Source organism: Lissotriton helveticus, chromosome 11, assembly GCF_964261635.1.
Source record: "Lissotriton helveticus chromosome 11, aLisHel1.1, whole genome shotgun sequence".
In the NCBI taxonomy this organism is placed as follows: Eukaryota; Metazoa; Chordata; class Amphibia; order Caudata; family Salamandridae; genus Lissotriton; species Lissotriton helveticus.
The window spans coordinates 186,453,047-186,471,668 of record NC_136072.1 but is presented as its reverse complement, the minus strand read 5'-3'; the positions used below and the strand labels follow the sequence as shown (position 1 = coordinate 186,471,668).

At 44.6% G+C, this 18,622-nt stretch overlaps 1 protein-coding gene across 19 annotated transcripts in view; it reads left to right on the top strand.

The window, feature by feature from the left end:
• The window catches only part of MBNL1 (muscleblind like splicing regulator 1), a 386,422-nt gene that overhangs the window by 271,671 nt on the left and 96,129 nt on the right, over positions 1-18,622 (top strand). For all 19 annotated transcript variants that reach the window (XM_078666712.1, XM_078666711.1, XM_078666708.1 and 16 more), the window contains 2 exons: positions 276-446; positions 12,848-13,039. In XM_078666712.1, the coding sequence (XP_078522838.1) occupies positions 276-446; positions 12,848-13,039 (363 nt within the window). The remainder of the gene's footprint in view (positions 1-275; positions 447-12,847; positions 13,040-18,622) is intronic.

Genomic DNA, 18,622 nt, shown 5'->3' with positions numbered 1-18,622 from the left:
TGTGATTCATCACGGCCAGAGAAGAACTCAGAGTAATGCTATTACCGGTAAGTAATCTCAGCATTGTAGAAACATGTAACCTACAAAGAAAAATGTCATTCACTAAAAAATGTGGACTCTGGTTCGGTGTAAACACCTTTTCTGTTTAAGATATTTGCTTTATGAGTCATTAATGACACCTGATAATTAACATGCATTATTTGCACTTGATCAGTGTAATTTTTTTTGACAGCAGAAGTTTCAGTCGCCTCATAATTTCTTTTTTTCCTGTTTAGGGTCGATGCTCGAGAGAGAACTGCAAATATCTTCACCCACCTCCTCACTTAAAAACACAGTTGGAGATAAATGGACGGAATAACTTGATTCAACAGAAGAACATGGCCATGCTGGCACAGCAGATGCAGCTAGCAAATGCAATGATGCCTGGTGCACAATTACAGCCTATGGTAAGGAGCATCTACTGACTTCAACTGCATGCAAATCACTCAAAAGTTATATGTCAACATCTGTTCAGCTGTTATCTTCAAACTCACTCAAACTTTATTAAGAAAGCAGAGAACCTGAAATCAGATAATTTGTACTTACCCAATTTTGTATTTTCACAGGCCCAGATATATAGCTATGTGAAACCTCTTTATGTGAACTTTTTCCTTTCGGAATTTGTGACATAACACTGTGTGTCACGATATGGCTTTCAAATATTATTGCAATTAAAGATCCTCCCCCAAGAGTGTAGATATTCTGTTAGACTCATCACAGAACGTCCACCCACATAAACTGTCAGATTATTAATACTAGGGTTTCCTGCAAATATGTAAAGACTTCATTTCTTTGCAATCTTTTCCAGATATATTTCTAGTGTAGGAATAATTGATCCAGTTGTGACAAGTAGGCACAGTCTAGAGTTGGCTGCTGTAAATTATTGAGAGAGCTTTTGTGCTCAACCGTAACAGTTGATTTTATTTTTCTGATGGATACTTCTAACCAGATTCTTCACCTTTAGAATATTCGCAGTCACCAAACTGTATCCAGACCCTTTTACACAGCAGTAGGGCTCTTGCATGCCAGTAGGTGGCGTGGTGGAGCTCCGTTTTGATATATATATATTTTTTAAAACATATTTTATTAGGTTTTCAATACAGTTACATCATAGAACATGACAGTTGCCATCTGCCCCCACTTCTAGCAGTCTATAAGTCACATTAGTGTATACTAGTATTAAATAACGTGCAACATCATGACAGCGCATAGGTGTCCTTGTGGGCATGATTCCACTAGTACATTTATGGGGACAGTTAACCAGTAATGATTCAAGGAACATGAGGTAACAACCCTGTAAAGCAAAAAAACAGCACTATGAGAGTGAAATTCGTACCAGTGTTAGGGAGGGAATCAGTATCTGGGGCACAGGTTGCGTGGGGGGGGGGCAGCAATCATCTCTTAACATACCCGGTGCTCCTTTGCCATTTTGCTGCCGTCCCGGCTTATTTTTTAGGTATGTCTCAGGGTAAACCCACTCGATGAGTCTAGTTGAGAAGGTGTCATGGCAAGCTTGAGTCCTCCACATCTCGTTGCATAATTTCTCCGTCTCTCCCGACCTTTTCGGAAGTCCTCCAAAATACGTGCCCAAGCCTCTGTCGAGCTCCTGGAACATCGTCCTCTGCCTATCCTTCTTCTTAATGCCACATTCTCGCAACCAGCCCATTTGCAAAGTTCTAAGCGCCAGTGCTATAGTATGGAACTCTCTGAAGCTTTCCAGGACATTGTCAGATGCGGTCTAGCAAGTACCAGTGAATCCGGTAACCAACTCAAGAAGCAAGTCTTGGGTGATATGTGTAACAGGTATTCCGTTGTCATTGATAGCACCTCTATTACTCTATAGGGGTTGAGAGGAGGGCAGCTCCAGACCATGTCTAGGAATGTGGCATCCGCTTCTCCACTTCTTGGCTACCTGTATTTGCATTCAGTGACATCTGATTCACCCTTTTGGGCATAAGGTATGCCCTGCAGAGGAAGACATATTGTATAATCTTAAATTGTGCATTGCACAAGACCTTAGCAGTATGCGCCATGATTTTGGTCCAGTCCTGCGTGCTTATCGCTGATCCTCCTCCCATCGCTCCCATAAAGAGAAAAGGTCCGTATTTGTCTGCACTAGTAGTGCTCTATACAAAAGTGAGATTGCTTGGGAGAGCCCAGAGGTCTCACAGATGCACTGCAGGCCCCTCTGTACTGCAACTTGCCCATAATCAAGCCCCACCATTTCCAGACCCTCGCTGACAGCACCCCATGCACTAAAAAGTGTGCGCTAGAATCTCATATTGGTCTTGTAAGACTCCAAAGACTGCCAGAGCATCATTTATATATAAGTCGCCCACTCTGGTGAGGTTGAGTGCTGTCCAGTCCTGTAAGTCCCTCAAATTACCCCTATTGAGAATGGAGATTAGTGTGAGTTCTCTGGCATAAGGTGTTCTGACCTTGGTGTGTTGCAATGCTTGCTGCCACACATATCTGAGAGTCACCATCAGGGGTCTTCCAGTCGCCCCTGTGGTGGTCCAATGGCACTAGTAGTAATTCCACTAGTGCATTCCCAGTGGGGCAGTTTGGGTCTGCCTACTGGGTGTCTCCCCAGCAGGCCTCCCACCAGCATGCAGCCCATAAACAGTTGCACCGCCAAGTAAAACAATTCAAAGTCTGGGACCACTAGTCCACCTATGTATTGAGGAGTCGTAGTTTTACCAATGCAATTCTCTTTCTGCAAGTACACCAGATTAGTTGCAGGCCAGGGCATCTATATCTCTGAATACTGACTGAGGAATCTTTATGGGGAGTGCAGTGAAATTGTAGAGCAATCGTTGGAGAACTGCCATCTTTGTGAAGGCTATGCTGCCCTTAGTCCAAAGTAGAAGTGTTCACCAAAAACCTAACAACCAGGCATAAAGGAACCAATACATTTCTATTTAGATGTTGGGCCTGTGTGTGGTAGATGTGGACCTCTAGGTATTTGATTGTAGTTGGTTCCAAATGCAATTTCTCCCCAGTGCTTCAGGGATTGTCCCACTGTCAGTAGGTCCCAGCGGGAATGTACAGGATTTTTCCCAATTGACCTTAAACCTGAGAGCTTGCCATATTTTGCCAAGGTGTCAAAGGCACCCTGGATGTCTTTTCCGTTACCCTGCATGTATAGATAGTGTAAGGGGCCTCCAACACGAAGCCCCTGGTATTGTGTGCCCTGGCCGATCGCAGTAGCTAGTGGTTCGAGAGTCAAGGTAAACAGGATGGGTGATAGTAGGCATCTCTGCCTGGCCCCCTATTTTCTCTATATCTATCTAAGATAATGGCGCCCATCTTCATGCAGGCAGTTGGGTTTGTGAACATCACCTTTGTCCAACTAAGAAATCCCAAGAGAGCGCATGCTTGTCATTACTACTTATAGGAGGAATTCCCAGGACAGGGACTCAAAGGTGTTCTTGATATCGACCGCTAATGCCATGGCTGTGAGAGGGAGTTTCACATGCTGATCTAGCACCTGGATGAGACTCCGTATATTTTAGAAGGTGCTGCACATGAGAATAAACCCAGACTGGTCAGAATGTCCCAGGCCCTGGATGTGGAGCATCTGCCAGTATGCAACTAAGAATCTTATAGTCTACAATGAGTAGAGAGAGGGGTCAGTAAGAACCCACTCTTTCTGCGTCCTGCCCCATTTTGGGTAGCGCTGCAATTAGCTCCTCCTGCATGCTACTAGGATGTTCCCCAGTTTTCCTGGCCACACTAAACAATGTGGCGACTTTGTGAACCAAATGGTCCAAATAAGGCACATAGGACTGTATTGCTATACCTTTTGTGCACTGTACCTTCTTCTGAGCCATGGCCTTGATTGCCTACCTGATCTCTTGTTCCGATATGACCTCTCCTAGCTGTTCTGTCGCTGGGACCCGTAGTTGCCATAGGTTTGCACCAAGAACATAGTCAATGAATAGTGCAAGCTGCATTCATCACTCAGTGTGTAGAGCTGCTTATAGCACTCCAAGAACACTTGATTATTCTCCGCTTGCAAATAGACCAGTTTGTCTGGCACATTCCTAATGCTCAATATTTTTCATCCCCATTTTTCTTGGTTGGCTAGCCAGGCCAGTAATTTGCTGTACTTATCATATCCTTCATGAGCCTTAGCAATATAAGTGGAATAGTAGTCGTAACCCAACAAACACGACACCGCCACTAGGAGTTTCTCCCTCTCCTCGAGCATTCCTTGCTTGGCAGCAGGCTTCTCACTTAACTCCTTCTCCAGGCACTGAATGAGGTCCTCCCGTAGCTTGATGTCAGTGTGTAACTGTGCTATGACCCCACTCATTGTAGACCTTGACCCGCCACTTCACTTTAAAGGCATCCCATTTAATTACCTAGAGGAGGAAGTCCCTTCTTTCTCCAGGGGGTCACCCAGTGTATTGCAGAAGGCCTGGTCTTCCAACAATAGGGTGTTAAGTTTCCATGTTGGGATCAAGGGTCTCGGTGTATCCCATGCAAATGTTGCCATCAGTGGATTGTGGTTGGAGTGTGTTTTGGCATGGTTTTCCACCGACAGGGCACTGCCTTGTAAGGGTGCGTTGCGTAAGATTTGGTCTAGGCGCACGTAGAGTGGCTGTACCGCTGAGTATTGTGAGTATTTCCTCCCTTTGTGGGTGGCAGAGCAGCCCTGTGACCACGGTTCCAATGTATCATCCAGGCACTGTACCCCATGACAGTCTTATGTGGGGCTGCATTGGTTATGGGTGGTGTGGGGGGGGGGGGTCTATCCAGCATCGTGTCAGCTACACAGTTGAAGTCCCCTCCCACCATTAAGGGGTAAAAATGTAAATTGATACTTGTATAGCGCACTACTCACCTGCAAGGGTCTCAAGGCGCTTGTACGAATATCGCTGTGGAACCCATCCTGGCTTTCCCTGTGAGGTGTCCACTCCTGGGCACCCCCAAGGTGGAGGCCAGGCATCCTTAGCGTTGTGGGGGCTGTTGTGGAGATTAAGCAAGCTATTGCCCAGAGTTGCAGAGTGGGACTCCATGATTGGAATAGGCACCGAGGCGAGAATTATCAGGTCTGTGGAATTTTTGAGCTCAAGACCCGCCGAGGCGCGGAATTGAACGCTGGTCCCGGGCTAGACCTCTGCATCAGGGTCTGCCGCTCTAACCATTGAGCCACACTTCTCCACTAGTAGTGAGGGATCCTGTCCATCAGTGGTGCCAATGAGTCTAGGAAGGCACACTGCTCCACATTAGGTGCACAGACTTTAAGAAAAACAACATCTACCCCATCAACCTGCCCTGCCACAAGTACATAATGTCCCTCCTGATCTATCACCTGCATGTGGCGTCAGAAGAGGATTCCTGGTCATATACAAATGGGTGCCCTTCTCGCGTATGTGGAATATATTGTGTGGTACACCCGTCCTCACCATTGTTTCTGTAATACCTGGCCCTGTGACTTCCTTAGGTGTGTTTTTTGTGCTTGAGATATGCCTGGACTTGCACAGTTTGTTGGGGGAGTTAAGCACCCATACATTCCAAGTTCTTACTCTTAGGGATGCTATCTTGTGATGTAAGTATGAGCCTGCGTATTCCCCCTGCAGCACACCCCCTCCCACAGCTATCTGTGTGTACATTTCACTCTTTATGGTAGGGCAACAGTAAAACATCCATAACCGTAAAATCTCCAACTCCTGCTCCAACTCCCAGGACAGAGAAAACTCTGTGTCCAAATAAATGTGGTGAGTTATTGTGATGCAACAGGGGTACAGTCACATCCCTGTGCCATGCTGGCTAGGCACGATCCTCTTGTACTGGAGGGGGTTCAGACCAAGTGCATTTCAAGAATTAGATCTGTGATCATGAAGTTCCTGGTTGTCCCCTAGTGCAGACCCATGCAGCCCCCACCTCTGCCCTGTAACACCTTGAGTCAGCCAAATGAAATCTACTGGGGTGCTACAAACCTAGGCTCTATACGTCATCTGTTAGACTGAGAGCCGGGCCCTGCTGATGGAGCTCATCTGAGGATCCTGATACCTTGCCATGCCACTTCCATCAGCATCAGAGGCATGCTCAGGTGCCAGTGGGTTGAAATGATTTTAATGATAATAGGATACTTCACCTACCACTTGCGCTCTGGCCCTAGCCACCTGCTCCACCAATGGGCAGCTCCTGACTAGTTGTTTCCGCCATTTTCTTGTCTTGTGCTTCTTCCAAGTGTTTTTGGATGGTCCTTTCTCTGGGTTGATATATTTAGCCAGTCTCTGGCCTCCTCGGGTATATTGAAGAAGTGCATGGAATCCCTTTCATTCCTCTGAGTCCAACCGGAAACAGAAGGGCATATTTCAGGCCCATAGTGCATATTTGACATCTTAACAGCGTGTAGAAGGAGCCTTGCTTTGCACTGTTGAAGTGTAATCTGTTTATGCTGTGACAGAGGAGCCCTCCTCCTGCCAGGGCCCATAGGCATGTAATAACTGCAAATTAAATCTCTGTCCATGTGGTTCAATAACCGCACAATAATTGGGTGGGGGGCAGATCCCAGTTGTGGTGGTCTCCCAGGGATGTGATGCACCTATTCTATAGAAAAGAATCAAGGAGTTTATCCAGATAGCACAGTCTCTGTCAGACAGTTTTCCAGAATTAGTTATACATTCGGGCCCTCAGTGTGCACCAGGATTCCCAGCAGGTAGATGTTATTGTATCAAGAGCAGACTCCAGCATCTTGCACCCTCTTCTGCAAGGGCTTCTTTTTTTGGGTAAGCTGGCGTACTTGATCCTGTATCTCTCACACTAGCAGTCTGAGCGTCAGCGTCCACCTTGTCAGTCAGTTTCTTTTGATCAGCACACCTCTATGGTTTCCACTTTGCATTCTCTCCTGTATGGCCTGCAGTATCTCTTTGAACTGGCATGAGTGTTTCTCTAATGTCACTCCCAAGTGATCTGACATGCCTCTGCCCTGTATTTGGGGCAGGGGGGCATTCTCATTATCTGATGGTGTATTGGGGAGTTATTTCATTCATTTAGGCTTTACCATCATGGCCCAAGTTTTCTCTCATGCTCCGACCCCATGTTACAGGCAAGAATATGTGGGCAGAGGCTCTCCCCAGGGCCCAAGCCAGTTACATTTGCAGGTTTTGCATGCAGGAGAGGGGGCTGGGTCAGGTCCAGTGTTCTGATGTGTCTACCAACAGAAGTCCCTTCTTGCCAAGTTGGTTAGAGCCGCTTCATCGACAGTAGAGTATGCAAGACATTACTGGGGGCACACTAACTTTCCAACGAGTAGCCTGAAGTGTATGACACTGGGGGTATGCACCCACACCACGGCAGAGGGGATGAAACTTCAGATCAGCCTTCTTGTAGTTGGGCCCAGGTGGGGCATAGTGACATTCCTGCCTCTTACTGATACTGCAGCGAAGTGCAGCTTTATTGGTTGGGGTTGTGGAGTGTCCCAGAGAGGCCGGGGGCACTCCCTGATTGTCCTCTCCTGATGCCACAGCTCAGCACAGGCCCATCCACATGGCCTACCACAGGTCCGAACCCAGGCTCTGGTGCACTAGTTTAGCCTCGTAGTCAAGCTGCCATCATGAGGAGCGTAGGTGGATGTAAGCGACGACGGGCAGCCCTGAGCTCTCCCTGTCCATGCTGTCCGTGCTCATAGGCCAATGTAGGCCAGTTGCACAGCCCCAGGCAGGCCCACCCCCAGTCACTGCAGTCGGCTGTGGCTCTCCATGTTGTGCCACTGAACGAGTTCCAAGCCTCCTCCACTTGCAGTCACCCCTCTCGCCAGTGTCTCCGCATTCCGTTTACCGCTCTCATGGGGCCCCTGGTGCCTCAGTATCACTCCTGGCTCCTCCTCATCCAGCTGAGCACAGGCCCGTTCATAGCGCCAGCTCAGCCCCGGTCCAGAGGCAGCAGGCGTAGCCAGAGGTAAGGGCTCTTGGGTAGCGTGGGTCCCCAATCTCAATGCGGAGTCTTGGGCAGTGGCAGGAAGAGGATTACAAAGGATTATTGTGGGCTGCTCTTGGAGCTCTGCAATTCGTGTATGTTCAAGTCATGGTCTTTGCCACGCCCCCCTCCATTTTGATTATGCTTTGTCCGAAAGTGACAAACGGAGCGGCATATAATCACCACCCCTGCATGATGATGGCAGTTCCTTTCTTTCTTCACCTTCAAACATGAATCCGGAGCTCTGCTCCTCTCTTCCCTGTCGGTTTGACAAGATTTCGTTCTTCAAAATGTTCAACTAGTGTGCAAGGGTATGTGGTCTCTTCAAAGTGCAGGGAAACAGCCATTAAAACGTGGCTGTTACCCAGGCCCGGCTCCAGGAATTTTTATTTGGGTGGGCCAAGGGTGCTTTCAGGTGGGCCACTACCAGCCGAATTTGTCGCTTCTGGGGGTAGTCTACAAGCCATAGATTACATCATATCTACTTGGCAACAGTCACCTAGATACATGGATTGCTTCTGTGTGTAGACAGAGCATGTGGAGAGTTATTTATTGGCGCCCCACCACTAACCTCTTTCTCTGTAGTTACCTTTTCTACCATCCTCCAACAGTGCACTCCATCTCTCTGTAGCCCCCCTCATGACCTCCTCTTCAGACTCCCTCACTACCACCCTCCACCAGTGCCCCCCATCTCTCCATATCTCCCACCCTCCCCAATGACCTCCTCCTCGGATTCCCTCACTGCTACCCTCCCAACAGTGCCCTTCATCTCTCCAAAGCCCCTTCCCCTCATGACTTCGTCCTTGAATCCCCTCAGTACAACTCTCCAACTGCACACTTCTCTCTCCAAAGGCCCTCCTCCTTATGACCTCCTCCTTGGATTCCCTCATTGCCATCCTCCACCAGTGCCCCTCATCGCCCCATAGCCCCTTCCCCTATTGACCTCCTCCGCGGATTCCCTCATTTCCACCCTCCAACAGTGCCCTTCATCCCTCCGTAGCCCCTCCCCCAATTACCTCTTTCTCAGATTCCCTCACTTCCACCCTCCAACAGTGACCCTCATCGCCCCAAAGCCCCTCCCCCTCATGACCTCCTCCTCGCATGCCCTCACTGCCACCCTCCAACAGTGCCCCTCACAATCTCTCCATAGCCCCCCTCATTACCTCCTCCTCAGTCTCCCTCACTACTACCCTCCACCAGTGCCCCTCATGTCTCCGTATCTCCCATCCTCCCCCCATGACCTCCTCCTCGGATTCCCTAATTGCCACCCTCCACCAGTGCCCCCCATTGCTGCATAGCTTCACCCCTTTTTGACCTCCTCCGCGGATTCCCTAATTGCCACCCTCCACCAGTGCCCCTCATAGGACTTAAAGCATACCCCAGTGGTTGCAGAGTTGGCTTTACTGATTAAAATGTACATCTGCCAGAACAAACTGTTTATAGCAACATCAGAGTAGTGAAAGACAGGGTAAATTCTAACTCTATTGCAACACCCAAAAAAAATAAGTTCTAATTATACCATTCAGGTTTGTATGCAGCTCTTTGATGTCAGTTCATAGGTCACTGTCCTATTTTAGGATTATAACTTCTGTACTGCAAGTAACCCACTGAGCTATCCACATAAATACAGTTTATCTGCATTTAAAAATTAGGAACAGACAAAATATTGCTCTCCAGCAGGATCATTAATCACCAGAGTTATCTGGACATTTTAGTAGTTGTGTCTTGCATCCGTCATGATAGCGATACAACGATATAAAATATACACAGCATACATGAAGTATGTGTCATGCTGGGCCCTCATAGATTTTTAAAGAAATAACTATAACTAATATACACACATCCTCGAAGCAAACATCTAGCTGGGCCTTTGCAGATTTAAAAAAAGTGGAACAATAGCCACACAGTCTCTTAACTGCTCCGTTCTAACTCTGTGGCACAGCCCGATCTCATAAACAGCTGAAGGGGTCAGGAAAGGTGAATCTGGATCAACAAACTCCTTTTCTCCAGCGCTGAAATATCCACGCAGTAGGACAGTGCGCACACATTACCCAGTGCCAAAGAGGATTTCTCCCCTTCGCTTGTACCTGCACAAGTGGGTGGGGACACAACCCACCTTCCTAAAAGGAGATGTGTGCTTGGGGGTGCGTGTGAGAAAAAGCCCAGGCCCAATCACGCAACTCCTAGAAAAATAACGTGGCAATTTGCCGTTGCCCCCCCTGGCGTCAGGGCCACGATTCATGTTTACGTGGGCCAGTCTCATGTTTGGGTGGACCTGGCCCACCCGCTAGAACCGGGCCTGCTGTTACCACACATAACCATTACAATGCACCTGTTACAATGCAGGTACCTTTACCAAGCATAACCTTTACCACACATTTGTTTACAAGGCATATGCCTTTACCACGCATTCCTTTGCCATCATTGTAAAGGCATGAATGGTAAAGGCATAGGCATTTTAAATGTAAGTATTAGGTAAGTATTAAGCATTTATATATATGTGTGTGTGTGTGTATCAGGGAAAGGTTTTTAGGGTGGGCATTTTTAGGGTTTAGGGTGGGGTATGGGTTTTTGGGTGGCAACAGTTATTTTAGTGTTTTAGTTGGGTTGGGGTTTTTTCGTGGCAAGGGAATTTTTAGGGTTTAGGGATGGTATGGGGTTTTTGGGTGTCAATGATAAATTTAGGGTTTAGGGTGGGTATGGGTTTTTAGGTGGCAGGGGTAATTTCAGGGTTTAGGGTTGCTATGGGTTTTTGGGTGGCAATGGTAATTTTAGGGTTTAGGTTGGGTATGTGTTTTTGGGTGGCAAGGGTAATTTTAGGGTTTTGGATGGTTATGGGCTTTTGGGTAGCAAGGGTACTTTAAGGTTTTTGGGTAGCTATGGATTTTTGCATGGCAAGGGTAATTTTAGAGTTTGGGGTGGTATGGGGTTTTGGGTGGCAAAGGTAATTTAAGGGGTAGGGGTGGTTATGGCTTTTTAGGTGGCATTGGTAGTTTTAGGTTTTTGGGTGGTTATGGGTTTTGGGGTGGCAAGGGTAATTTTAATGTTTAGATTGGGTATGGGTTTTGGGGTGGCAAGGGTAATTTTAGGGTTTTAGATGGGTATGGGTTTAGGGTGGCAAGAATACTTTTAGATTTTCGGGTGGGTGTGGGTTTTGCGGTGGCATGGGTAATTTTAGTGTGGCAATTGTAGGGTTTAGTATGGGTTTTGGGGTGGCAAGGGTCCTGTTAGTTTTTAGAGTGGGTATGTGTTTTGGGGTGGCTATGGTAATTTTAGGGTGTAGTATGGGTTTGTGTTTTGGTGTGGCAAGGGTACTTTGAGGTTTTATGGTTGGTGGGGGTTTGTGATGGCAAGGGTAATTTTTGGGTTTAGGGTGGGTATGGGTTTTTGAGTGGCAAGAGTAATTTTAGGGTTTGGGGTGGGTATGGGGTTTTGGGTGGCGAGGGTAATTTTAGGGTTTGGGGTGGGTAGGAGTTTTTCAGTGGCAAGGTTAATTTTAGGATTTAGGGTAGGTGGGGGTTTTGATGTGGAAAGGGTAATTTTTGGGTTTGGGGTGGGTATGGGCTGAGGGGTTGTGGGATTTTAAGGAGATTTTTATATGTATGTGTATTAACTAAAATGCACATATATCCATAAAAATATATGTATACAAACAATTGTGTTTGCACCTACCTGTACATTGTGTACATAGCACGTGCCTTCAACACGAAAATGTAAGTATTTTGCAGGAAAACATAAACCATTTGTATATCTCAAGGAAGGGCTGTACTTAACTGTGAAATACTTATATTTACTGGTGAAACCTTTACCATGCATATGCCTTTACCATTCATGCTTTTACAACTAAATTCGTTGTAAAGGCATGAGTGGCAAAAACATAGTTGAAAAGAATGCATGGTAATGGTAAGGCATGTTAATGGGATTCGTATTCTAACAGCCGCGTTGTTGTTCGGCACGCGTTATAACGGAATGCTTGGTTCCATCATACATCCCAAAATACCACATGATTTAAACTATGCCGGACTGTCATAAACAAACCCTGGCTACAGATTCAAGTGCAGAAAATACTGGGAAAGTGTCATACACAAGAAACATTGCAGAATCTGCATTGCTTCTTCTACTGTTAGGCACAGCCTTTCCAATATTGAAAAAATCAAGTGGCTCTGTTCCAGCCCCCCCCCCCCCACACCACCCCCCACAGGGGCAGCAGATAAGTGCCTGGCGAGGGTTGTGAATTTTTTATACTTTGTACCCCACAATGAACATTCCAAGAGCCTGTGATTCTGGGTGCAACAGAAAAGAGCCTGGGCAATGCTAAGGTCCCTGTGCATTTTGGTAATCCATATAGAAAATGCTGTCAGTATTGGTGAGCCCCTCTTCTCTTGCATCCACCCTGTTTCTGCTGCCTCTGGCACGAGAAGCTCGTTGTGAGATAGCAGGATTATCAGAAACAATAATACTTATGGAAAGTATTTAACATTTTAGGCAGTAGATGTGCCCTGTGAAATTATCTGAACAATACTTTGAAACATTTCAGGCAGCTGGTCAATTGGTCTCAGCTGAAGAACATTATTATAACAAATAAACACTATGTACACAAAGGACCGAATTGTGACACTTTACTCCTAAATCAATGGATGCCATACACAAGGATAGAATGGCATTTCAATGCCTTATTTAATGTAATACTAATAAAGTGGTTTACTCTTTTGTGTCCCCATTAAAACGTTGCTAGTAAACTGCATGATTTTGTTCTGTAGCAATGGATGTCGCGGGGTTCAGGCTTGCCCTCATTCAATGGTTAGCACTCGCGAAATATGCCTCTGTTTGGAAGTTAAGACTGCAGTTCATTGACAGAACGCTCTCTCTCTTTCAGCCAATGTTTTCAGTTGCTCCAAGCTTAGGCGCCAGTGCAACTGCAGCCTTTAATCCCTACCTGGGACCTGTCTCTCCAGGCTTTCAAGCAGAAATCCTTCCAACTGGGCCTATGCTGGTAACAGGGAACCATAGTATGCCAGTCTCTGCAGCTGCTGCTGCACAGAAACTTATGAGGACAGACAGACTAGAGGTATGTATGAAATCATTGTGCTGCTTTTACCTATTTTCACAAATCAATTCTCAGACATTTTGGATTTTGTTTAAAAGAGAGTCTAGAGGTTTAAGGTGAAATACGCAATTGATCATTAATTGAAAGGTACTGTACCAAAATCGCTGTCCCAAAGTTTGTTAATACTATTTGCCAATGTGTGCTTGAAAAGCCAAGATGAAGTATTGTAGATAGGATTGATTCACAGTTTTATTTTCCTGTGAGTACTTGCATTGACCTGTTGTTAGATATGAGTTACATACCCACACCTGATTCAATTGGGAATTACCCTGTGATTCGGTTGCCCATTTTAGGAGTTTGTACTCTCCCCCCCATCCAGGCTGAGCCTGGCCCTATTTGTTGTGGACTCCACGATGCTAAGCCACAATCCATACCTCCGTAGTTTTAATCATGGAGGAAACCGAGCAATTGTGGTCTCGTTCAAGGCCGGGAAAGTTCCGGGGCTTGACAATATTCCCGCTGATGTGTTCAAATCAGACCCTGGGGTGTAGGTCCCCAATATCACGTGCCCTCTAATGCCATTGTGATGTATGGGGTGATCCCTCAATCACAGGAGAAGGCAGAGATTGTGTCCATCCTTAAAAAAGGGGATCCGAGTTTGCCCTCCAACTACCCCCTACCAGCCTGATTGAAGACTACAAACAGATTTTGCACACAGGTGCTAGGACAATTGTTGGATTGGTGCGTGGAAAATCACATTCGATCAGGATGCAAGCAGGCTTGAGGCACAAAACTAGTGCAGTTGACCAGGCTTTTCTCTTTCTCCTGGTAAAGCGGAAGATGGTGGACCTGACAAAGGGTGATCTCTATGTGGCATTTATTGACCGCAGCACTGTGTTTGACTTTTTGCCTAGAGTGAAATTATGGGATGTGATTTGGAGGATGGGGATCCCCCGATACACTTGATTCAGCTGCTCCACAAGGGGAATTATGCAAAAGTAAGATGCGGCATGAAGGGAGGATTAACTGAGACTTTCCCTGTAAATCAGGGCATGTGCCAGGGGTGTGTACTTGCCCCAGCAATATTCCAACTACATAGTAACAACTGCATCGCTTACCTATTGAGTTCTGCCAATGACTCCCTAACCCTGGTGAGACAAAAGATACCGGCACTCCTTTTCGCGGACGATACCTTGTTGTGGTTGAAAACTAGCATGGGCCTTCAAATTTTGATTGACAGCTTTAGCCAATTCTGGGAAGATTTTGGCCTTGAAATTAATATGTCCAAGACCAAATATATGATTTGCACTAAGAGAGGTAGAGTGAGGGGGCCATAGTTATGGGGACGTTGCAATATGAGTGCCTTGAGCACAGCAGAAAATAATTTCTTTATGGGTTTCCTAGGCTAAGGGAAAGGCACACACATGGTCTCCCCTCACCTTGGCTTGCGGATCAATGAGATATTGATACAGATAGCTTTGAGACCTTTATTGTTCTGGGTTCATATCTGGAGTACCCATGAACTGCACCATCTTAGAGAGGTCCTGCAGGAAGATTTTGGGTCCAAGGGGGTGGGAAAGGCACGTTGCTAAAAAATGTCTGGATCGGGCTAGTGCTAGAGAAATTTTGGACTGAGCACCATTCTTTTAGTTGAGGAGAAACTCTTAAAGTGAAAAAACATTGGCCCAGGAGAAAGTTACTTGCAGCAGGGCACACTAGGTGGCCTAGCAAGTGCTTTCCTTCTCCACAAATCCGTAACCAAGGTGGAGGAATTCCAGGATTTTATCCATCTGGTGCATTCTCGATCCCTCTTTCTCCAGTTTAGGTACAGGACCCTCCCAGTGGCGGCTTTTACTGCTAACTGGGGGAAGCAGAAGCAGGGATCTGACTGTTGTGTCTACTGTAAAACTATCCATGAAAGTTATGGTCCACCTGTGCTGATCCCTTAGATTACAAATTTGAGTGGAAGCTTTTAGAAGATGCAAAATGACACCACCTCGAATGTGGTTGTGGCTTTCTCTAAATTCTTGTACATATCTTGGGCAATTAGAAACAAAGCACCAGGGCCAGCACAAGCAGTCGCGCCCTGAATGTCATATGTATGATTTTGATTTTAGGATGATTTTAATTGTCTGATTATGTACTGTATTGATTTTACAACTTTGTATTGGTGTTTAAATGTTTTTAATGTTTTATCATGTGTTAACACATTGCTAATGTTTTTGATGATGAGATTGATGTTTTGAACTATCAAATAAATGAAAATAACAAATCTTTATATATCAAGCTAAATAATAAAATAATAAATATAAACCATTAAAACAATCTTTAAGAACGAATAGCCACACTCGTAATCCTTTAAAATCACCAGTTTCCATATTCAGCCCCTTGAAAATACTTTATACTGCAAAGAGAAGAGGTCATTGTTGGTTAGGTAACAATCTGTGGGGCAGCAATGCATCAATATTCCAGAAAAGCAACAGCATTGACGATTATACAAAGGGGTACCGACATAACTGATTCACAAAGCACTTTCTCTCAATTGTTGTGAATCATAAATCTTTTATTCCATGAATAAAAGCATCCTATTCTTTGAAATAATTAGGTAAACCATCTGTGCCACAATTACATAAGGCACAGCTACTCATTGAACATTAGGCCTGGATTGTCAGTAGTAATTCACATTTAATCCAGGAATACGAGACAGATATTCATAGAAAAATGATGAAAATCTGACTCAGGGTATACAGTTCATGGACATACCCATCTCCAAGGACATTGCACCAAAGCAGCATATCCTATATATTGTTGAATTACTTATGACACATTATATGTTTTACTGGACTGCTTATGTATTGCATCTAATTTGGTGCATGTTTTTCAAATCCACAAATAAAAGTTATCACAATAAACCGAATTTCATCCAAAGTGTTTGAAGTTTGCATAAGGATAACTTCTTGTGTTTAAATTGTAGGTGGAAACATCAGTTCATTCTATTATTATTTACAATAACAGTCGAGCTAGCACAAAGCCCCTTAGTTGATTCTCATAAGAAAGTTGTCCAAAGTGTACAGTTTTATCTTTAAACCCTAATTTTCCTGCATTTTTAGAAAATCAACATATTATCTTTTAAAAGGCAACATGTTTTCTATTATTAAGAGTTGTGCCGTGGCCGCCAGTGCAGGTAAGCGTGGTGGGGCGGCACGGGGCGTGGGGGAGGGGGGGAATCGACAGACAACGCAATAGGGAAAATAAAAAAAAATAAAGAAATCCTAACTGTTGACTCCCCCCTCCCCACCATGCTTACCTGCACCGGCAGTTGTCTGGAGTTGTGTACACTGATAGATTCCTGCCACAAACACATAGGTTACTTTTGTGCGTAGTGTTTGATATTATTCTACAATTAGGTGTGGGAAAGGCCGCTATTTCAAAAGATGGGAAAATGTTTCCAGTAATATTGTTGGCTATTCCATGGGCAATGATTGCCTTAAAGAACACAATCTTACATCAGCAACTGTGACTAGGGTTGAGAGTTGTTGACAATTGCATAAACGCCTGATGCCAATATAAGGATGTTCAGGTGGAATGAGAATAGACACTATGATATGGTGTTATTCAACATTGCCTATTCACAGTACCAAAAACGGTGGTACAGGTTTCCCTTCATATGTCTCTCTTCTTCCATGAAATGCTCTGAGTTGTGAATGAAGTTCCTGTTTTCAGTTGTTTTACTGGTACTGTTAGAAGTGTCTTTCTGTGTATACTCATTCTTTCAACCTTTTCCACTCTTGTTTCTGATCCCAGTGCTTTTCTATCAATTGAGCTCACATGGACCTGGCTCATTGCTCTTTCTCACTTGCACTTCTTGCTTACACACATTTCTTTGCTATTCTGTATGCTGCTGGGTTCTCTTTCATATCGTGACTAGTCTGTAGCGTCACATTTCTTCGTAGCCTATAGCCTATCTGAAACTCCCTTGCTTTACATTGAGTAGATCGTGACCTCAATTCCCCTACATTATTTTGTACATTGTTTTCATAAGGTACCTGGATTTCTGCTTTGCAGGCCTGCTCCTTCTTAGTCCCCTAAAATGTCTTCTGGTGGCTGGCAACACATTTGATAATATAAATCCTTCTCAGGTAAAACACATTATTCAATGTCTGCCAGTAGCTATACTTTACTTCAAGGTGAATTAGATTTTGGACTCTAACTAAAAAAAAAAAATCGTTTTATAAAATGACAAAACTGTTTAATGGAGATGTCTCCCGCATGGCATGGATGATGCTTTTTGGCTTTTTATTCTGTGGCCCCCTGTTTTGACTGCTAATCAGATGTTTCCGGCAACCTGGTTGATGTCTTCTCTATAACCCTAAGCTTGACTCAACACCTCTAATGCTGCAAGTCCTTTTGGCAAGCTTTGGCCTTTGCTGTTGTTTAGTGGTCTGTGCTGCAGTACATTTTCAAAAGCTTTAACTTTCACCATCCATCTATATTTTCTCTTTGTTCATACTATATTATAGGCAGTACGTAGCTGAGAATCGGCTAATGACTGACTATCGTTGGTTCATGGGGATGATTAAAATGCAGTGCTAATAACATTTTGTTATCTTGTGTCCTGTTTCCTCCCATACAGAAAAAAATGCATAAGACGTCTATCTATCTATCTATCTATCTATCTATCTATCTATCTATCTATCTATCTATCTATCTATCTATCTATCTATCTATCTATCTATCTATCTCTCGATCTATCTATTGCTCGATCTATCTATTGCTCGATCTATATCTATATCTATATCTATATATATATATATATATATATATATAGATGTAAATATTTCTTTATCTTTATTATATATTTGACATGTCCCTGGAAACCCTTTGAAACAATGAGCAAGGCTTATGTTTCAAAAACGTGCATGTCACACACCCTAATTTACCTGTATGTTTCTCAATTAAAACCTTTTAATTATTTCTCAGGCTGCATGCCTCATTTGAATAATTTTCTTTAGATTGACATTTAGTTATGTTTATCATCCCCTTATCTTAAGAGGATAATATACAAAATGTTTTAATGCTCACAAACCCTCCAATTAGCTATATCACAGAGATTGCAATGGCAAAGCATTTTTGTGTTTACTAAACCTATTTATCCATTCAGAAAAGCCTTTCCATATCGGTAAATGGGTTTTCAAGTAGATTATGGATCAAGAGTTGGAAGGGGCTGATTATGGGCATCCCTTCTAAAATTTGATTCCTGATGTATGAATGGGTTGCATCCAAAATGATGGTCGTCAACCATTGAAAGTTACAATCTTCGAAGTCACTCGGTCACTAAATGGAAGGGGTCGCCTTTGGATGCCTTTCTCATAGGATGCAGTAACTTACAGGGAGTCCAGGGAACTACTACCATCCGTCACTAAAACACTTCCTGTAAGGAAATTGGGCTCCTTTTAAAACAAAAAATATTTTAGAAAAATCAATCCAAGGGTTGGTGGTTTGCTGACACTTTCAGGTCACCAGCCCAGTGATCGCGATCATAGTGAGTTGCAAATTGCAGGCTGCCTATTGAATATTCATTGGACAGGGTAATCTGTGAGTAAC